Source organism: Salvelinus fontinalis, chromosome 2 (genome assembly GCF_029448725.1).
Source record: "Salvelinus fontinalis isolate EN_2023a chromosome 2, ASM2944872v1, whole genome shotgun sequence".
In the NCBI taxonomy this organism is placed as follows: domain Eukaryota; kingdom Metazoa; phylum Chordata; class Actinopteri; order Salmoniformes; family Salmonidae; genus Salvelinus; species Salvelinus fontinalis.
The window spans coordinates 10,314,653-10,337,878 of record NC_074666.1 but is presented as its reverse complement, the minus strand read 5'-3'; the positions used below and the strand labels follow the sequence as shown (position 1 = coordinate 10,337,878).

At 42.4% G+C, this 23,226-nt stretch overlaps 1 protein-coding gene across 2 annotated transcripts in view; it reads left to right on the top strand.

Annotated features, from left to right (window-relative positions):
* The first annotated feature begins 14 nt into the window (after window positions 1–14).
* LOC129811707 (calcium/calmodulin-dependent protein kinase type IV-like) overlaps window positions 15–23,226 on the top strand; it is a 42,605-nt gene continuing 19,393 nt past the window's right edge. Inside the window, exon 1 of one of the 2 annotated variants that reach the window (XM_055863237.1) lies at window positions 15–424. In XM_055863237.1, the coding sequence (XP_055719212.1) occupies window positions 303–424 (122 nt within the window). In that variant the 5' untranslated portion in view covers window positions 15–302. The remainder of the gene's footprint in view (window positions 425–23,226) is intronic. The other variant, XM_055863245.1, reaches the window with a different exon arrangement.

Below are 23,226 nucleotides of genomic sequence, written 5' to 3'. Positions count from 1 at the left end.
CCGGTGGAAACTTCTAACGCAGACTCCTCTGTATACTTGCCTTTCCAATACACTTGCATTATGGTAGCGAAGCGGACTGGCGGCTTTGAATAATATGCATTTAGGACCAATTTCATTCACTACGTTACCCAGTCCTTCAAATAGTATTGTAACTGATGTTTATATTCTTCCATGTTTATATTCTTCCGTTCGTTTTGGAAGGTTTCAAACTCGCTTTTCTTCACACCACTGTGAGTCAAGCCTTGAATCGCAGCAGGGGAGAAGAGCTGTCAAGATACTTGAATCCGTCTGGCTAGCTGGTGATGCGTAAAGTCACTATACCCTCGTCCAGAGCAGGGGCATCCCCAGCTCCAGACTACTGGATAGATGGATCGAAGAAGGAGACCCTGGCTGACTACTATGAGTTGGAGTCCGAATTGGGACGGTGAGCATATCTCTGTACGGGTACTGTACTCAGGGTTCTCATGTTTTGACTGCTAGTGTTTTATGGTCTAATCTATAGTTCTAAAAATGTATTGAGCTACTTAGTAAACGTGATGGAAGGATACAGTAAATGGTATTGCATCTAATGAATTACCTCTATTTTGTTGTTTTCAATGGAAATATCATCTACACACTGACTCTCTCCCTCTCTCTCACATACACACACACATAGACATACGCACCGGAGAACGAGAGTGCAGTGGGTTACCACAATTTCCTGCTTATCCCCTGATGCTTTGGCTAAATGAAACTATTATTCTACAGCAACAATCTAGCAATGCATGCAATTGTCATATAAATAATGGATTGACAAATAGTTGTCAAAGTTATTAAAGGTACAGTTGAAGTTGGAAGTTTACATACACCTTAGCCAAATACATTTAAACTCAGTTTTTCACAATTTCTGACATTTAATCATAGTACAAATTCTGTCTTAGGTCAGTTAGGATCACCACTTTATTTTAAGAATGTGAAATGTCAGAATAATAGTAGAGAGAATGATTTATTTCAGCTTTCATTTCTTTCATCACTTTCCCAGTGGGTCAGAAGTTTACATACACTCAATTAGTATTTGGTAGCATTGCCTTTAAATTGTTTAACTTGGGTCAAACGTTTCGGGTAGCTCTCCACAAGCTTCCCACAATAAGTTGGGTGAATTGTGGCCCATTCCTCCTGACAGCTGGTGTAACTGAGTCAGGTTTGTAGGCCTCCTTGCTCGCACAGGCTTTTTCAGTTCTGCCCACAAATTTTCTACAGGATTGAGGTCAGGGCCTTGTGATGGCCACTCCCAATACCTTGACTTTGTTGTCCTTAAGCCATTTTGCCACAACTTTGGAAGACCCATTTGCGACCAAGCTTTAACTTCCTGACTGATGTCTTGAGTTGTTGCTTCAATATATCTACATAATTTTGCTCCTTCATGATGCCATCTATTTTGTGAAGTGCACCAGTCCCTCCTGCAGCAAAGGACCCCAACAACATGATGCTTCCACCCCCATGCTTCACGGTTGGGATGGTGTTCTTCGGCTTGCAAGCCTCCACCCTTTTCCTCCAAACATAACGATGGTCATTATGGCATAACAGTTCTATTTTTGTTTCATCAGACCAGAGGACATTTCTCCAAAAAGTATGATCTTTGTCCCCATGTGCAGTTGCAAACCGTAGTCTGGCTTTTTTATGGCGTTTTGGAGCAGTGGCTTCTTCCTTGCTGATCGGCCTTTCAGGTTCTATTGATATTGGACGTTTTACTGTTGATATAGATACTTTTGTACCTGTTTCCTCCAGCATCTTCACAAGGTCCTTTGCTGTTGTTGTGGGATTGATTTGCACTTTTCGCACCAAAGTACATTAATCTCTAGGAGACAGAACTTCCTGAGCAGTATGACGGCTGCGTGGTCCCATGGTGTTTATATTTGCATACTATTGTTTGTACAGATGAACGCGGTACCTTCAGGCATTTGGAAATTGCTCCCAATGATGAACCAGACTTGTGGAGGTCTGCAATTTTTTTCTGAGGTCTTGGCTGATTTGTTTTGATTTTCCCATGATGTCAAGCAAAGAGGCACTGAGTTTGAAGGTAGGCCTTGAAATACATCCACAGGTACACCTCCAATTGACTCAAATGATGTCAATTAGCCTATCAGAAGCTTCTAAAGCCATGCCATTATTTTCTGGAATCTCCCAAGCTGTTTAAAGCCACACTCAACTTAGTGTATGTACACCTCTGACCCACTGGAATTGTGATACAGTGAATTATAAGTGAAATAATCTGTCTGTAAACAATTGCTGGAAAAATTACTTGTGTCATGCCAAAACTAGACTTGCCAAAACTATAACAAGAAATTTGTGGAGTGGTTGAAAAACTAGTTTTAATGACTCCAACCTAAGTGTATGTAAACTTCCGACTTCAACTGTATGTAATGTTTATACAGTGTCTTCAGAAAGTATGCACACACCTTGACTTTTCCCAGATGTTATTGTGTTAGTGGGAATTTAAAACGTATTACCCCATAATGTCAACATGGAATTATGATTTTAGACATTTGTACAAATTCATTAAAAATTAGAAGAGAGTGAATAAGTATTCAACCCCTTTGTTATAGTGCCGTCTTTCGGATGGGACGTTAAACGGGTGTCCTGACTCTCTGAGCTCATTAAAGATCCCATGGCACTTATCGTAAGAGTAGGGGTGTTAATCCCGGTGTCCTGGCTAAATTCCCAATCTGGCCCTCAAACCATCATGGTCACCTAATAATCCCCAGTTTACAATTGGCTCATTCATCCCCCTCCTCTCCCCTGTAACTACTCCCCAGGTCGTTGCTGCAAATGAGAACGTGTTCTCAGTCAACTTACCTGGTAAAATAACGGTAAAATAAAAAAATAAAAAAATAGCAAGCCTAAATCCGTTCAAGAGTAAAAATGTGCTTAACAGGTCATATAAGTTGCATGGACTCACTCTGTGTGCAATAATAGTGTTTAAAAATATTTTTTAATGACCACCTCGTCTCTGTACACCACACATACAATGATCTGTAAGGTCCCTCAGTCGAGCAGTGAATTTCAAACACAGATTTAACCACAATGACATGGGAGGTTTTCCAATGCCTCACAAAGAAGGGCACCTACTGGTAGATGATTTTAAAAAGAAGACATTGACTATCCCTTTGAACTTAATAAAGTTATTAATTACACTATGGATGGTGTATCAATACACCCAGTCACTACAAAGACACAGGCGTCCTTTTTATCTCCGTTGCCGGAGAGGAAGGAAACCGGTCAGGGATTTCACCATTAGGCTGCTGGTGACAGAGTGAAAAGAATGAAGCCTGTACAGAATAACAATATTCCAAAACTTGCATCCTGTTTGCAATAAGGCACTAAAGTAAAAATATGCAAAATATGGCAAAGAAATTAACTTTATGTACTGATTACAAATAGTTATGTTTGAGGCAAATCCAACACATCAGTAAGTACCACTCTTCATATTTTCAAGCATAGTGGTGGCTGCATCATGTTATGGGTATTATTGTCATTTGCGAGGACTCGGGTGTTCTTTAGGATAAAAATAAATGGAAAAGAGCTATGCACAGGCAAAATCCCAGAGGAAAACTTGGTTCTGTCTGCTTTCCAACAGACACTGTGAGACAATAACCAAATTCACCTTTCAGCAGGATGAGGGAGAGCTCGGTTTGTTGTTTTGGAAAGTTTTGAAAGTTTCTTGAAAAGTTTCTTAGTTGCTAGTTACCTTATGAGTTTGGATCCCGCGATGCGCTTGGCATCCGTTTCTGGGACTGCTACTATCTGTCCAGTGATCCTGCCAATCAAGGCCAGGTCTGAGGAGTTGTTTGGCGTAGCAGCTAGCCTAGTTGCTAGCTAGCAGCCTATCAAGCTAGCAGGGTTTTCTTCAGGGCAACGCAGCCTGCAAACAGGTTAGCCTTTGTAGCTGGGACCGCGGATTGTCCGGGGCTTGTGGCTGTCTAGACCCCTGCTGTTTGTTGTTGTATGGAACTGCGAAGGGTAACAGAGTAACCTACATTGCTAACATGACAAAGACTAAAGCCGGTGGGAGTACCGTTGAGGACAGTGTTGTCTGTTGTCGTGTTTTTGGCTATGCCGGATTAAGTGATATGACATGCTATTCTATAAAATCCTTTCTCTGTAATTAATATTACCTGATTTATCTAATCATGTAAATGTAATTAACTAGGAAGTCGGGGCACCACAAAATAATATTTATAGAGCAGTTATCTTCCGAATAAACTCTTAAAGACCTAGTAATATTTTACATCAATAGCAGTCAATATTGATCGTCACCTTATTTCAGTCTCATCTGAAAGTTGTAAATTCTTGGTTCTTCAGGAACCCTGGCTAACATAAACCTTACGCACAGGCCAACGTCATGACACTGTCTATCACAAGTGAAGGATATTTTAAGCTAACCTGAAGAACAGTTTGCAGTTCTCACAGGGTCAGCTCGATGAGTTTAAACAGTGACAATGACAGAGAAATCTGATTATCTCGAGGGACAATCAAGGCGAAAAAACATGGTTGTGGACGGAATTGCAGAGTCTCCACATGAGACCTGGATTGAGTCTGAGGACAAAGTGAGGGAAATGATCTCGGACAAACTGAAGATGGATCACAGGAAGATTGTGATGGAGTGCGTCCTCAGAACTGGAAAACCCACCACCGGCCCAGGTGACAGGCCCAGGTTGATAGTGGTCAAGTTCCTGAAGTTCAAGGACAAGGTAGCTGTTCTGGAAAGAGCAAAGAACTGGAGAGGAATGTATATCTTCCTCAATGAGGACTATCCTGAAGCTGTGCGCCAGAACAGGAAATAACTTATCCCAGCCATGAACGCTGCCAGAGCGTGTTGGGACATTGCTTACATCCACTATGACAGGCTCATTGTCCACCCTCCCTCCCAAAAGCCTGGAAGGGATGAGAGAGCCAAGCTTATGGGTTTGTAGCTTCAACCCCGCAGCACACAAACACACCAACTGATTAATGGACTTCTGAATGTATAAATTTTTTTCTTGCTTTGTTTTCTCTTTTCCATATTATGTCTATCTCTGATAAGCTACCCAGGAACGGGTAGCCCATATTAATATATGTAGCCTTAAAAATAAGGTTCACACAGTCAATAACTTGCTAACATCAGATAACATTCACGTATGATCAATTTCTGAGACTCACTTAGATAATTCATTTGATCTGACTGGCTGACTTACTGCAAATGGAGAAATTATGTGATTAAACTCAACAAAAAGAAGAATAAACTGTATTATGAAGCCAAGATCAATGATATTTGTGTGCAGTCTTTGATATTATTGACCATAACCTGTTGTTGAGAAAACGTATGTGTTATAGCTTTTCAACCTCTGCCATATTGTGGGTTCAGGCTATCTATCTAATAGAACGTAGAGGGTTTTCTTTAATGGAAGCTTCTCTAATGTCAAGCATGTAAATTGTGGTGTACCGCAGGGCTGCTCTCTAGGCCCACTACTCTTTTCTATTTTTACCAATGACCTGCAATTGACATTAAACAAAGCATGTGTGTCCATAAATGCTAATGATTCAACCATATACACATCAGCAACCACAGCTAATGAAGTCACTGAAACCCTTAACAAAGAGTAGCAGTCTGTTTTGGAATGGGTGGCCAGTAATAAACTAAAACTAAGAGCATTGTATTTGGTACAAATCATTCCCTAAGTTCTAGACCTCAGATGAATCTGGTAATGAATGGTGTTGCTGTTGAACAAGTTGAGGAGACTAAATTACTTGGTGTTACCTTAGATTGTAAATTATCATGGTCGAAACATATAGATTCAATGGTTTTAAAGATAGGGAGAGGTCTGTCTGTAATAAAGAGATGCTCTGCTTTTTTGACATCACATTCCAGAAAGCAAGTTCTGCAGGCTATAGTTTTGTCTTATCTGATTATTGTCCAGTCGTGTGGTCGAGTGCTGCAAGGAAAGACCTAGTTAACCTGTCTAGCCCCGGGGTGCCGCTAGCGGCACATACCCCCCACACCCCCACTGAAAAGGCAGAGCCGCGAAATTCAAAAAAAATATATTTTTTAAATATTTAACTTTCACACATTAAAGTCCAATACAGCTAATGAAAGACACAGATCTTGTGAATCCAGCCAACATGTCCGATTTTTAAAATGTTTTACAGGGAAGACACAATATGTAAAGATGTAAATCTATTAGCTAAATACATTAGCATAATCCACCATCTTTTCTTTGTCCACCAACACCAGTAGCTATCACCAATTCGGCTAAACTAAGATATTGATAGCCACCAACCAAGAAAAAACCTCCTCAGATGACAGTCTGATAACATATTTATGGTATAGGATAGGTTTTGTTAGAAAAATGTGCATATTTCAGGTAGATGTCATAGTTTACAATTGCACCCACCGTCACAAATGGACTAGAATAATTACAATGAGCAACGTGTTTACCTAACTACTAATCATCAAACATTTCGTAAAAATACACAGCATACACTAATCGAAAGACACAGATCCTGTGAATACAGACAATATTTCAGATTTTCTAAGTGTCTTACAGCGAAAACACAATAAATCGTTATATTAGCATAGCACATGTGCAAACATTACCCCAGCATTGATTTTAGCCAAAGAGAGCGATAACGTAAACATCGCCGAAATATATGAATTTTTTCACTAACCTTCTCAGAATTCTTCAGATGACACTCCTGTAACATCACATTACAACATACATATACAGTTTGTTCGAAAATGTGCATATTTAGCCACCAAAATCATGGTTAGACAATGAGAAAAGTAGCCCAGCTGGTCAGAAAATGTTTGTGCGCCATATTAGACAGTGATCTAGTCGTATACATAAATACTCATAAACGTGACTAAAAAATATAGGGTGGACAGCGATTGATAGACAATTTCATTCTTAATACAATCGCGGAATTACATTTTTTAAATTATCCTTACTTTTCAATACAGTTTGCGCCAAGCGAAGCTACGTCAAAAAGATGGCGTCCTAAGCCACTAACATTTTTCGACAGAAACACGATTTATCATAATAAAAATGTCCTACTTTGAGCTGTTCTTCCATCAGAATCTTGGTCAAAGAATCCTTTCTTGGGTCTAATCGTCTTTTGGTCGAAAGCTGTCCTCTTGCCATGCAGAAATGCACATTGCGTTCGGCATGAACTGGAACGGTGCCCAGAGATTCACAGTGGCTCAGAAATAAATGTCCCAAAATCGCACTAAACGGATATAAATTGCTATAAAACGCTTTAAATTAACTACCTTATGATGTTTTTAACTCCTATAACGAGTAAAAATATGACCGGAGAAATATAACTGGCTACACTAATGCTTGGAAAAACAGTAGGTCGGTGTCCTCCGCGCGCCTGACGCACCTAGAAAAGAGTTCCTACCTACAGGATTTTTTCATTTATAGTGGCTGTGATTGGGCAATCGATACCATTCAAAGCGTCATCACGTAAAGGCATCCAGGGGAAGACGTAAGCAGTGTCCGTATACTCATAGGAATAACAGTGGCCTTAAAACTGACTCCAGAACAGGGGCCAAAATGTGTGAAATCTGACTCCATGTCAGGGAAATTGCTGTAGAATGAGTTCTGTTCCACTTAGAGACAAAATTTCAACGGCTATAGAAACTATAGACTGTTTTCTATCCAATAATAATAATACTATGCATATTGTACGATCAAGAATTTTGTAGGAAGCCGTTTCAAAAATTACACGATTTCCATAAATAGTGACAACAGCACCCCCTAGCCTTAAGCTGCAGCTGGCCCAGAACAAAGCGACACGTCTTGCTCTTCATTGTAATTAGAGGGCTGATATAAATACTATGCATGGCAGTCTCTCTTGGCTAAGAGGTGAGGAGAGACTGACTGCATCACTTATTTTTATAAGAAACATTAATGTGTTGAAAATCCCAATTTCTTTGCATAGTCAATTTACACAGAGCTCTGACACACACACCCACCAGACATGCCACCAGAGGTCTTTTCACAGTCCCCAAATCCAGAACAAATTCAGGAAAGTGTACAGTATTATATAGAGCCATTATTGCATGAAACTCCCTTCCATCTCATATTGCTCAAATGAACAGCAAACCTGGTTAAAAAAAAGGACATAAAGCAACACCTCACGGCACAACGCCACTCCCCTATTTGACCTAGATAGTTTGTGTGTATGCATTGATATGTAGGCTACGTGTGCCTTTTTTAAATTGATGTAGAGCTGTCCTTGAGCTGTTCTTGTCTATACAGTGGGGCAAAAAAAGTATTTAGTCAGCCACCAATTGTGCAAGTTCTCCCACTTAAAAAGATGAGAGAGGCCTGTAATTTTCATCATAGGTACACTTCAACTATGACAGACAAAATGAGAAAAAAAATCCAGAAAATCACATTGTAGGATTTTTAATGAATTTATTTGCAAATTATGGTGGAAAATAAGTATTTGGTCACCTACAAACAAGCAAGATTTCTGGCTCTCACAGACCTGTAACTTCTTCTTTAAGAGGCTCCTCCTCCACTCGTTACCTGTATTAATGGCAACTGTTTGAACTTGTTATCAGTATAAAAGACACCTGTCCACAACCTCAAACAGTCACACTCCAAACTCCATTATGGCCAAGACTAAAGAGCTGTCAAAGGACACCAGAAACAACATTGTAGAACTGCACCAGGCTGGGAAGACTGATTCTGCAATAGGTAAGCAGCTTGGTTTGAAGAAATCAACTGTGGGAGCAATTATTAGGAAATGGAAGACATACAAGACCACTGATAATCTCCCTCGATCTGGGGCTCCACGCAAGATCTTACCCCGTGGGGTCAAAATGATCACAAGAACGGTGAGCAAAAATCCCAGAACCACACGGGGGGACCTAGTGAATGACCTGCAGAGAGCTGGGACCAAAGTAACAAAGCCTACCATCAGTAACACACTACGCCACCAGGGACTCAAATCCTGCAGTGCCAGACGTGTCCCCCTGCTTAAGCCAGTACATGTCCAGGCCCGTCTGAAGTTTGCTAGAGAGCATTTGGATGATCCAGAAGAAGATTGGGAGAATGTCATATGGTCAGATGAAACCAAAATATAACTTTTTGGTAAAAACTCAACTCGTCGTGTTTGGAGGACAAAGAATGCTGAGTTGCATCCAAAGAACACCATACCTACTGTGAAGCATGGGGGTGGAAACATCATGCTTTGGGGCTGTTTTTCTGCAAAGGGACCAGGACGACTGATCCGTGTAAAGGAAAGAATGAATGGGGCCAAGTATCGTGAGATTTTGAGTGAAAACCTCCTTCCATCAGCAAGGGCATTGAAGATGAAACGTGGCTGGGTCTTTCAGCATGACAATGATCCCAAACACACCGCCCGGGCAACGAAGGAGTGGCTTCGTAAGAAGCATTTCAAGGTCCTGGAGTGGCCTAGCCAGTCTCCAGATCTCAACCCCATAGAAAATCTTTGGAGGGAGTTGAAAGTCCGTGTTGCCGAGCAACAGCCCCAAAACATCCCTGCTCTAGAGGAGATCTGCATGGAGGAATGGGCCAAAATACCAGCAACAGTGTGTGAAAACTTGTGAAGACTTACAGAAAACGTTTGACCTCTGTCATTGCCAACAAAGGGTATATAACAAAGTATTGAGATAAACTTTTGTTATTGACCAAATAAATACTTATTTTCCACCATAATTTGCAAATACATTCATTAAAAATCCTACAATGTGATTTTCTGGAGAAAAAAAATCTCATTTTGTCTGTCATAGTTGAAGTGTACCTATGATGAAAATTACAGGCCTCTCTCATCTTTTTAAGTGGGAGAACTTGCACAATTGGTGGCTGACTAAATACTTTTTTGCCCCACTGTACATGTTCTGTATTATGTCATATTTAATGTTTTGTGTGGACCCCAAGAAGAGTAGCTTCTGCTTTCGCAACAGCTAATGGGGATCCTAATAAAATACCAAATACCAAACCTAAAACACAAGGCCAAATACACACTGGAGTTGCTTACCAAGACGACATTAAATGTTCCTGGGCCTAGTGTCAGCTTTGACTTAAATCGGCTTGGCAAACGATGGAAAGACTTGCAAATGGCTGTCTAGCAATGATCAATAACTGACAGAGCTTGAAGAATTTTTTAAAGAATAATGTGGAAATATTGTACAATCCAGGTGTGTAAAACGCTTTGAGATTTGAAAGAGACCCAGCTGTAATAGCTGCCAAAGGTGATTCTAACACATATTGACTCACGGGGTTGAATACTTATGTAATCAAGATATGTTTTATTTTTCTTAAATGTTTTACAAATGTTATAATTTTCCTTCCACTTTGACATTAGAGTATTTTGTGTAGATCGTTGACAAAAAAATGTATTTTTATCCCACTTTGTAATGTAGAAAGGTGTGTGAAGGCACTGTATATATACTGTCCATTTCCATTTTTATTATACCGATAATTGTTATTTATGACCGTGGTCCATTTGGAAAATGTTTAACTTCATAGCACTTTGCTGTAGAACTGTCAACACTTTCAAAGCAATAGAACAATAGATACAAATAATTCCCTCATCACTTTTGCTCGTGAGTCATAGCGGCAAAATTAACATATTGTCCTCATTTGAGATACTCTGTGGATTTCATAAGAGCAATGTGGATGTCACCTACTACCGAAACAGTCTCTAGACTATGACACTGTGAGACACCAGCAGCAGCACATGTTTATGATTTCATAGCAGATTATAACAGATACATTTTGGTGGTCTGGTGACAGCATATATTGAGAGTATGTGGATTGGTGCATGTGTTATTTTATTTGCTTTTGTTTACCCCTAACTTTCGGAGAGAGGGTGAGATATAGAAACATACAATAGGGTAGGCTGTGTTTCAATGAAGTATATTCAATATTATCATATAGTATCGTAATATGAGGTGTGCTGCTTGAGGTTTAGGACTACAGTCTAAACCAAAGGTGCATTATTGACCGTTCAGCTGCACTGCTTTATATGTCTCAGTCTCTGCTGCAGGATCTATAAGAGCCCCATTCCGTATTCATAATGAATTGTAATATACAAGGCAGTCTGATAGCATCGGGATAACAGCTGTGCTTAAGGATCTGCCACTGAGCCCTAATCAGGGATTTGGAATAGAGAGAGAGGGGATCTAATGCATAGGATCAGGGGAAATTAGAGCCATCTACAGAAGACCCATATGGAGCTGCTGCTGCTTCCCATGCTGTCGAAATGGGATGAAGCTGTCTGCTGTCTGTTGTGAGCAGAGAGATGGTGCCCTGTGGAGTTAGAATTCATTAAAGTTGGTAATTAATTTAGCTGACAGGAAATAGGGGATATAGGGCTATATTTTAACAAAACTAACGCAATGGTAAATTTAAGCGCTGGCAGTAGCGCTATAGATTCGGGGAGTGTATTTTTTGCTAAATATTTTTTGCTATTTTCACAATCAGAATTATCGGCGCAGTTGCTGGCAGCGGGAAAGGGCTGAGCTTTGACGAATAAACAAGTTGTTGGTGTGTTGAGGCTTGGCTCCTCACTGGCCAATCAGAAAGTGCTCCATGGCTAAATATGTGGTTCCTTACCGTCTTTTATGCATGGCCTTGGAATCAACTCCATTTCCAATGTTAGTCCTTTATAGTTTGTTAAACAGCTTACAGAAACAAAATAACACAATGTAGACTATCTTTGCTAAATATGTTAATTTGAACCATCTGCAGTCCACATTGTGGCTTCAATAGCATTCACACTGATATAGGGGCTAGGTCTTGTCATGTTCCTGACCTTGTTTTCCTTTTGTATAGTTGTGTTTAGTGGGTCAGGATGTGAGCTGGGTGGGAAGTCTGTGTTGTTTGTTCTATGTTAAGTGTCAGTGTTAATTGACCTTGTATGGCTCTCAGAGGCAGGTGGTTTACGTTTTCCTCTGATTGAGAACCATATATAGGTAAGTTGTTTCACATTGTTTGTTGTGGGTGGTTGTCTTCCATGTCTGTGTATGTTGCACCACACGGGACTGTTTCGGTTTGTTCGTTCATTTATGTAGTCTGTACCTGTTTCATGCGTTCTTCGTGTTTATGTAAGTTCGTTTGTTCAGGTCTGTTGACTTCGTTTGTTATTTTGTAGTTTGTTGAAGTGTTTGTGTCTTCGTCTTTTTCTTTAATAAACGTTATTATGGATTCAACATATGCTGCGCTTTGGTCCAATCCCTACTCCTCCTCTTCGGACAAAGAGGAGGAGGACAACCGTTACAGGTCTACTGTAAATTACATTATGGCTGAGCATGGACATGACAAACGTTGTCAATAAGCAAGATTTCATTCATTATTGATGAAGGCCTAAAAAGAGAGCAAATAATTTTAATCAAATTCTTAAAACAACTTATTTTAAATAGGCTGTCTAAATACACTTTCAGGCACCATTTCTTCCTGTGGGCATATACAATTAAATATGTTTTACAGACATCCAAACTTTTCACAGTAGCTGAACAAAGATCCAATATAAAGAGAAAGGGAGAATGTCCACTCACTGTTATACTCAAATATGAATATATGTGGAACCGTCTTACAGATCGTATTCACACTTCTCCAGAAGTTGCATTGTATGCGTGCCACAGACATTCTCACCATAAAACCAGGACAGTGAAAGATTATAATAAGTTTGGTTTTAATCAAATTAAACAAAAAACAAGCTGTTTGTTTTTTCAACAACAATAAATACATGTAAAAGGTAATGACAAAATCGGCAGCATAAAAAAAGACACATGCATTGCTGTTAATGTCACGATCGTCCATGGGTGAGAGAGAGGACCAAGGCGCAGCGTGTGGAAAATACATCTTCTTTTATTTGGAAGAGAGAAAACACGAAACTAACACTATACATAAACTGAAAACAAAACAACAAACGTTAGTGCACACACAAGCTACAAATGTTCAACATAGACAATTACCCACAAACACCTAAAGCCTATGGCTGCCTTAAATATGGCTCCCAATCAGAGACAACAATAAACAGCTGTCTCTGATTGAGAACCAAATCAGGCAACCATAGACTTTCCTAAACACCTACACTGAACACTACCCCATACCTACTACAAAACCCCCTAAACAATACACACACCCTAAACTAGACAAAACCCACAAACATTCCCCATGTCACACCCTGACCTAACTAAAATAATAAAGAAAAATAAAGAATACTAAGGCCAAGGTGTGACAGTACCCCCCCCCCCCCCCCCCCAAAGGTGCGGACTCCGACCGCACAACCTGACATAGAAGGGGAGGATCCGGGGTGGGCCCTATTATGGCGGCGGCTCGGGTGCGGGACGTGGCCCCCACTCCACCATTGTCAATACCCACTTTGGTGGCGCCTCTGGAGCGGCGACCCTTGTAGCAAGTCCCGGACTGAAAACCTTCCCAGATGGCGCCACCGGACGGATGGGTAGCTCCGGACTGAGGGGTAGCTCCGGACTGAGGGACGGCAGCTCCGGACTGAGGGACGGCAGCTCCGGACTGAGGGACGGCAGCTCCGGACTGAGGGGTAGCTCCGGACAAAGGGACGGCAGCTCATGGCTGGCTGACGGATCTGGCTGCTCATGGCTGGCTGGCGGATCTGGCTGCTCGTGGCTGGCTGGCGGATCTGGCTGCTCGTGGCTGGCTGGCGGATCTGGCTGCTCGTGGCTGGCTGGCGGATCTGGCTGCTCGTGGCTGGCTGGCGGATCTGGCTGCTCGTGGCTATCTGGCGGCTCTGGCTGCTCGTGGCTGGCTGGCGGCTCTGGCTGCTCGTGGCTGGCTGGCGGCTCTGGCTGCTCATGGCTGGCTTCCGGCTCTGGCTGCTCATGGCTGACTGGCGGCTCTGGCTGCTCATGGCTGACTGGCGGCTCTGGCTGCTCATGGCTGACTGGCGGCTCTGGCAGATCCTGGCTGGCTGGCGGCTCTGGCAGATCCTGGCTCGCTGACGGCTCTGGCAGGTCCTGGCTCGCTGACGGCTCTGGCTGGTCCTGGCTCGCTGACGGCTCTGGCTGGTCCTGTCTGGCGGAAGGCTCTGGCTGATCCTGTCTGGCGGAAGGCTCTGGCTGATCCTGTCTGGCGGAAGGCTCTGGCTGATCCTGTCTGGCGGAAGGCTCTGGCTGATCCTGTCTGGCGGAAGGCTCTGGCTGATCCTGTCTGGCGGAAGGCTCTGGCTGATCCTGTCTGGCGGAAGGCTCTGGCTGATCCTGTCTGGCGGAAGGCCCTGGCTGATCCTGTCTGGTGGAAGGCTTTGGCGGCTCCTGTCTGGCGCAAGGCTCTGGCGGCTCCTGTCTGGCGGACGGCCCTGAAGGCTCATGGCAGACGGGCGGCTTTGCAGGCTCAGTACAGACGGGCGGCTTTGCAGGCTCAGTACAGACGGGCAGTTCATGCGGCGCTTGGTAGACGGACAGTTCAGACGGCGTTGGGCAGACGGGCAGTTCAGGCGCCGTTGGGCAGACGGGCAGTTCAGACGGTGCTTGGCAGTCGGGCAGCTCAGACGGTGCTTGGCAGACGGGCAGCTCAGACGGTGCTTGGCAGACGGGCAGCTCAGACGGTGCTTGGCAGACGGGCAGCTCAGACGGTGCTTGGCAGATGGGCAGTTCAGACGGTGCTTGGCAGACGGGCAGTTCAGACGGTGCTTGGCAGACGGGCAGTTCAGGCGCCGTAGGGCAGACGGGCAGTTCAGGCGCCGCTGGGCAGACGGCAGACTCTGGCCGGCTGAGACACACTGTAGGCCTAGTGCGTGGTGCCGGAACTGGAGGTACCGGGCTAATGACACGCACCATCAGGCTAGTGCGGGGAACAACAACAGGGCACACTGGACTCTCAAAGCGTACTATAGGCCTGGTGCGTGGTACCGGCACTGGTGGTACCGGGCTGAGGGCACGCACATCAGGGCGAGTACGGGGAGAAGGAACAGTGCGTGCAGGGCTCTGGAGACGCACAGGAGGCTTTATGCGTGGTGCCTTAAATGGAGGCACTGGGCTGGAGACACGCACCACAGGGAGAGTGCGTGGAGGAAGAACAGGGCTCTGAAGACGCACAGGAGGCTTTGTGCGTGGTGTAGGCACTGTTTCAACCAGACGGCTAGCACGCACCTCAGGACGAGTATGGAGAGCTGCTCCAGGTGACATTAACTCACCAACACGTTCAATCGGACGAATGCCGTGCCTCATGCACCAAACCAGTACATCCCTCATAACTCTCTCCTCCAATTTCTCCATTAACTCCTTTACTGTCTCTGCCTCACTCACCTCCAAATCCGCCCTCACCAGCTCCTTACGGTAAGCAGGAGGAGTTGGCTCACGTCTCCTGACTGACCCAACTACACTACCCGAGAGCCCCAAGAAATTTTTGGGTTTGACTTACGGGTTTCCAGCCTTGTTTCCGTGCTGCCTCCTCATATCGCCGCCTCTCAGCTTTTGCTGCCTCCAGCTCTTCACGAGGAAGGTGATATTCTCCCGGTTGTGCCCAAGGTCTCTTTCCATCCAATATCTCCTCCCATGTCCATGAATCCTTTATGCGCTGCTCCCGTTGTTGTTTTTCACGCCGCTTGGTCCGATTCTGGTGGGTAATTCTGTCTGGATCGTCCATGGGTGAGAGAGAGGACCAAGGCACAGCGTGTGGAAAATACATCTTCTTTTATTTAGAAGAGAGAAAACACGAAACGAGCACTATACATAAACTGAAAACAAAACAACAAACGACCGTGAAGCTACAAACGTTAGTGCACACACAAGCTACAAACGTTCAACATAGACAATTACCCACAAACACCTAAAGCCGATGGCTGCCTTAAATATGGCTCCCAATCAGAGACAACAATAAACAGCTGTCTCTGATTGAGAACCAAATCAGGCAACCATAGACTTTCCTAAACACCTACAATGAACACTACCCCATACCTACTACAAAACCCCCTAAACAATACACACACCCTAAACTAGACAAAACCCACAAACATTCCCCATGTCACACCTTGACCTAACTAAAATAATAAAGAAAAATAAAGAATACTAAGGCCAGGGTGTGACAGTTGAACCAGCCTTCGGTATTGTAGGCCTAGGGTAAGGGTAGCCTACGGAGGGCTTGGTTTAAAAAAATATGGAAAACTGTTACAGGAAAATAACTTCTAAATACAAGGTTCACCGATATTCACCGAGGTTCTCATCTTTCCTTTCATGGTGGCATTAACACATGTAGGGGGTTTTAAGCACCTCCAACGCATTGTAATGAACACCAGGGGAGACAGAGAGCTGGTTTCAAGCGCAGGGTGCAGCAGGTGTTTATTTGCAAAGGACCACAGGGGCAGGCACAAGGTCATACACAGGGGTCCAAAAGGGCAACAGTACAGGCAGGGAAAAGGCTAGTAACGTCGTCTGGGAGATCAGGCAATAGTTAGATAACAGGAAACCGATAGGCCAAAGTACAGGCAGGGAATAGACAAAAGGCGTCGTTAGTGAGGCAAGCAAAAACTATCATACACGGGAGGAGTAATTCACGGGAAACCCAGCGCTCTGAAAGCCATGTGTCACAAACAAACAATACCACACAGTGATGCGGTGCAAAAAACTCAAAAAACCCTCTACGTGATAATGACATACAGGTGTGTGAACAGGTGATTAGAATTCAGATGATTGGGATCTGGAGAGTGAGTTGCATTCAGTGGATCTACATGTTTGAGGGTGTGAGTTGGAAGCAGATGTTACAAGCATTGCTAAAATAGTGTAGGTCTGCCTACAATACATAGAGTAGATAAAAATGGAATGTCAGCTCACGATTTTAATCCTCTCAAACTTGATATTTTAATAATGCTTTGGTGATTAAGATTTATTTCCAAGTGGTCTCAGGAGCCAAACCCTTTATTGACGGTCTTGACTAGCCTACTTGATTATATTGGGCAGGACAAAAAGAAAACAGACTTAATTGAGAGTAGGGGAGGCTATGCTTGGTTTTTAATCAAATAAAATGAAATGGGAAAGAAGCATGAGTGTTTGATGTTTATAAATTCGAAGTATACAGGCCCCATATCACATATTGTTCCATGTGCATATGGGCAGTGTGCGTCACGGCTGAATAGGCTGTGTTTCCACTGTCAAAATTCATGCCATAACCAACTATGTTACCGCTAAAACTAGCTTTTGGTTGGTCTTAAATATCCCTACAAGCGCTGCCTGAAAATAGCACTTTGGATCATGTTTTTAAGGGCACGCCTCAAATATTTCCACACTGTAAATTGTAAATTGCCAGTTTTTTATTTTTATTTTATTTTATTTAACCTTTATTTAACTAGGTAAGTCAGTTAAGAACAAATTCTTATTTACAATGACGGCCTACCAAAAGGCAAAAGGCCTCCTGTGGGGACAGAGGCTAGGATTAAAAATAAAAATAATAAAAATATAGGACAAAACACACATCACGACAAGAGACAACACTATATAAAGAGAGACCTAAGACCACAACATAGCATGACAGCAACAACACAGCATGGTAGCAACACAAAATGGCAGCAGCACAACATGGTAGCAGCATAAAACATGGTACAAACATTATTGGGCACAGACAACAGCACAAAGGGCAAGAAGGGAGAGACAACAATACATCACGCAAAGCAGCCACAACTGTCAGTAACAGTGTTCATGGTTGAGTCTTTGAATGAAGAGATTGAGATAAAACTGTCCAGTTTGAGTGTTTGTTACAGCTCGTTCCAGTCGCTAGATGCAGCGAACTGAAAATATGAGCGACCCAGGGATGTGTGTGCTTTGGGGACCTTTAACAGAATGTGACTGGCAGAACGGGTGTTGTATGTGGAGGATGAGGCCTGCAGCTATCTCAGATAGGCCTCACTACCCTCTAAGAGGGTTTTATAAATAATCATCAACCAGTGGGTCTTGCAACGGGTATACAGAGATGACCAGTTTACAGCAGAGTATAGAGTGCAGTGATGTGTCCTATAAGGAGCATTGGTGGCAAATCTGATGGCCGAATGGTAAAGAACATCTAGCCACTCGAGAGCACCCTTACCTGCCGATCTATAAATTACGTTGCCGTAATCTTTCATGGGTAGGATGGTCATCTGAATCAAGGTTAGTTTGGCTGCTGGAGTGAAAGAGGAGCGATTACGATAGAGGAAACCAAGTCTAGATTTAACTTTAGCCTGCAGCTTTGCTATGTGTTGAGAGACGGACGGTGCGTACCGTTTTGCCATACTCCCAAGTACTTGTATGAGGTGACTACCTCAAGCTCTAAACCATCAGAGGTAGTAATCACACCTGTGTGAAGAGGGGCATTCTTCTTACCAAACCACATGACCTTTGTTTTGGAGGTCATGTGGTTTGGTAGGAAGAATGCCCCTCTCCCCACAGGTGAGACGAAATTTCAAAGTAACGTGCGTGTGACACTAGTGCCTCCTTAACGCCAGCCGAAAAAAGAGCCCATTGCATTATACTTAAAGTTGAATATAGGCTATCCATGTTGGCTCAGATGGGTTTAGCCTACAGGAGTTAACAGTACCAAAAACCGGATTGTTACTATAGGGGGTCTTATACTTTGTAAGGTGAGGCCGATGTGTTAATGTCGGGTGTATGATCAGACTAACTATATGCCTGCAAGCTTGACAAGTGACAAAATATCTCTTAGCGCTGGCGAGTTCAATGTTGAACATATACAGTTGAAGTCGGAAGTTTACATACACTTAGGTTGAAGTCATTAAAACTAGTTTTTCAACCACTCCACAAATTTCTTGTTAACAAACTATAGTTTTGGCAAGTCGGTTAGGACATCTACTTTGTGCATGACACAAGTAATTTTCCAACAATTGTTTACAGACAGATTATTTCACTTATAATTCATTGTATCACAATTCCAGTGGGTCAGAAGTTTACATACACTAAGTTGTCTGTGCCTTTAAACAGCTTGGGAAATTCCAGAAAATTATGTCATGGCTTTAGAAGCTTCTGATAGGCTAATTTACATCCTTTGAGTCAATTGGAGGTGTACCTGTGGATGTATTTCAAGGCCTACCTTCAACTCAGTTTCCCTTTGCTTGACATCATGGGAAAATCAAAAGAAATCAGCCAAGACCTCAGAAAAAAATTTGTAGACCTCCACAAGTCTGGTTTATCCTTGGGAGCAATTTCCAAATGCCTGAAGGTACCACGTTCATCTGTACAAACAATAGCACGCAAGCATAAACACCATGGGACCACGCAGCCGTCATACCGCTCAGGAAGGAGACGCGTTCTGTCTCCTAGAGATGAATGTACTTTGGTGTGAAAAGTGCAAATTAATCCCAGAACAACAGCAAAGGACCTTGTGAAGCTGTTGGAGGAAACAGGTACGAAAGTATCTATATCAACAGTAAAACGAATCCTATATCGACATAACCTGAAAGGCCGCTCAGCTCCAAAACCGCCATAAAAAAGCCAGACTACGGTTTGTAACTGCATATGGGGACAAAGATCGTACTTTTTGAAGAAATGTCCTCTGGTCTAATGAAACAAAAATAGAACTGTTTGGCCATAATGACCACCGTTATGTTTGGAGGAAAAAGGGGGATGCTTGCAAGCCTAAGAACACCATCCCAACCGTGAAGCACGGGGGTGACAGCATCATGTTGTGGGGGTGCTTTGCTGTAGGAGAGACTGGTTCACTTAACAAAATAGATTGCATCATGAGGATGGAAAATTATGTAGATATATTGAAGAAACATCTCAAGACATCAGTCAGGAAGTTAAAGCTTGGTGGCAAATGGGTCTTCCAAATGGACAATGACCCCAAGCATACTTCCAAAGTCGTGGCAAAATGGCTTAAGGACAACAAAGTCAAATTATTGGAGTGGCCATTGTATGTAAACTTCCGACTTCAATTGTAGCTTGACATGTCTCTGGGTAGAGCACTTATACCAACACTAGGGCCAGGTGTTTACTCTGATCAGGAATCATTATGGGCTACCTACCTAGGGCTCAAGTTTTTCCATGCTCAAATCACGTGGTCTGGAATAATTCCTAGCCCCAGTTATACCATCACACAAGGTTAAAGTTTTGGACTTTGAGCATTCTGAATCGGAGTCCAGAGGGAAGCTATTTGGCTCTGTGTCTGAGCAGACAAGCAGTGGCCCCAGCTGAATGCATGAATGTAGCTCGTCTTGCTCCTGAGAGGAGCAGCAGCATCTCTTCTGTCTGGGATTACATAATGCTGTGTGAGTACAACACTGAAACAGGAGCAGCTTGTGTTATTTAAAGGCAGACAGCAATGAGCTGCAACAGCAAAGATATGCCTTCATTCAGATTACTTGTTTTGTTGGTTTAGAAAAGCTTGAGGGTTTATTTGAGTTTCATTCAATCGGTATAACTTCTACAGTTGTAGTTACATAGTCATATTGTTGAGTAGCATTAATAATATTAATCTCTTTTTGGGGGGTTTAGGCCCTGTTTGCTGTAATGCACTTTACGACATATTAATTTTATTAAAGCTCTACATGTGTTAAATTCAAATAACTATGATTGAAAAGAACCAGTCGTTTTTTAAATTGAAGTTAATTTGTTATTTTCATTCATGCTGTGTAAAGCCACATGACAGGCACTAATCCTGTACAGTCCTGGTGAGGACGACAACCATCAATTGTGTAAAAGATTAATGAGACATTTATTTTAAACAATGGGCATCTGAAATAAGGTTGTCTATCTTAAGTTGTGAGTGACATTTGCAGTCATCATATTCCACTTGTCCGACATTTGTCTCACTTCATAATGGTGATATAAATGGGAGTGGATTCTGCATGTCACTTATTAATTGAAGAGGGTGAGATCAGTGTGGTTTCCAGGGGGATCGTATTATGCCATTCAGATTGCAGATGCTTTATTATTATTATCCTAATGCGTAGGTAACTAAAGGTTAAATAAAATAAATAAATAACAATCCTCTTGTCTGTGTCATCCTCTTCATAGACAGTTCTTATCTTAACTCATCTAATTTGTACCATATTAAGATTTTTGTAGAGAATTAAATGAAGATGCTTTAAAATAAAGGAGTATGACAAACGTTCACATTTCAAACAATTGAGCCCACTTTTATTTAGTCTCCCTTGGCATACTTGTTGCCTCCCACAATGTATCAATGTCACTGCTTTTGCCTAGGGTCGGGTTTTCTTTTATTCCCTCCTAAATGCAATATTGTCCCACCTAAAGTACTGTTGCATTTTGAGTTCATGGGATTAGCAATTGGAGTTTGTTGATGGGATTAGCTATATAAACTTGTTTATGGGATTAGCTATATTACTTTGTTTATGGGATTAGTTTAAGGACCTTGTTTATGGGATTTGCTATATAAATTTGTTTATGTGATTAGCTATATGAGTTTGTCTTGTTCATTGCTACTAAATGTCCTACTTTCAGTGTGACTTACTTTTGCAGATTTCCCCCCAATAAACCCATTCTGATGTTATCTTGGTGCTGTAGATGGATATGGCCATTCCAGAATGATGAATATGATCCATTAGTCGATTACTGGAACTCATCACTGATGATCTGGGATGGAGCGCTCTGGCCTTGATGTAGAAGAACAATCTGATAGTTACAGTTGAAGTCGGAAGTTTACATACACTTAGGTTGGAGTCATTAACTTGTTTTTCAACCACTCCACAAATGTCTTGTTAACAAACTATAGTTTTGGCAAGTCGGTTAGGACATCTACTTTGTGCATGACACAAGTAATTTTTCAAACTGTTGTTTACTGACAGATTATTTCACCTATAAGTCACTGTATACAATTCCAGTGGGTCAGAAGTTTACATACACTGAGGTGACTGTGCCTTTAAACAGCTTGGAAAATTCCAGAAAATAATGTCATGGCTTTAGAAGCTTCTGATAGGCTAATTTACATAATTTGAGTCAATTGGAGGTGTACATGTGGATGTATTTCAAGGCCTACCTTCAAACTCAGTGCCTCTTTGCTTGACATCATGGGAAAATCAAGACAAATCAGCCAAGACCTCAGAAAAAAATGTGTAGACCTCCGCAAGTCTGGTTCATCCTTGGGAGAAATTTCCAAATGCCTGAAGGAACCACATTCATCTGTACAAACAATAGTACACAAGTATAAACACCATGGGACAACGCAGCCGTCATACCGCTCAGGAAAAATATACATTCTGTCTCCTAGAGATGAACGTACTTTGGTGCGAAAAGTGCAAATCAATCCCAGAACAACAGCAAAGGCCCTTGTGAAGATGCTGGAGGAAACAGGTACAAATGTATCTATATCCACAGTAAAACGAGTCTTATATCGACATAACCTGAGCAAGGAAGAAGCCACCGCTCCAAAACCGCCATAAAAAAAGCCAGACTACGGTTTGCAACTGCACATGGGGACAAAGATCGTACTTTTTGAAGAAATGTCCTCTGGTCTAATGAAACAAAAATAGAACTGTTTGGCCATAATGACCACCGTTATGTTTGGAGGAAAAAGGGGGATGCTTGCAAGCCTAAGAACACCATCCCAACCGTGAAGCACGGGGGCGGCAGCATCATGTTGTGGGGGTGCTTTGCTGCAGGAGAGACTGGTGCACTTAGCAAAATAGATGGCATCATGAGGATGGAAAATTATGTAGATATATTGAAGAAACATCTCAAGACATCAGTCAGGAAGTTAAAGCTTGGTCACAAATGGGTCTTCCAAATGGACAATGACCCCAAGCATACTTCCAAAGTTGTGGAAAAATGGCTTAAGGACAACAAAGTCAAGGTATTGGAGTGGCCATAACAAAGCCCTGACCTCAATCCCATAGAAAAATTGCTGGCAGAACTGAAAAAGCGTGTGCGAGCAAGGAGGCCTACAAACCTGACTCAGTTACACCAGCTCTGTCAGGAGGAATGGGCCACAATTCACCCAACTTATTGTGGGAAGCTTGTGGAAGGCTAATCAAAACGTTTGACCAAAGTTAAACAATTTAAAAGGCAATGCTACCAAATACTAATTGAGTGTATGTAAACTTCTGACCCACTGGGAATGTGATGAAAAATTACAAGCTGAAATAAATCATTCTCTCTACTATTACTCTTACATTTCACGTTCTTAAAATAAAGTGGTGATCCTAGCTAAACTAAGAAAGAGAATTTTTACTAGGATTAAATGTCAGGAATTGTGAAAAACTGAGTTTAAATGTATTTGGCTAAGGTGTATGTATGTATATTGAATC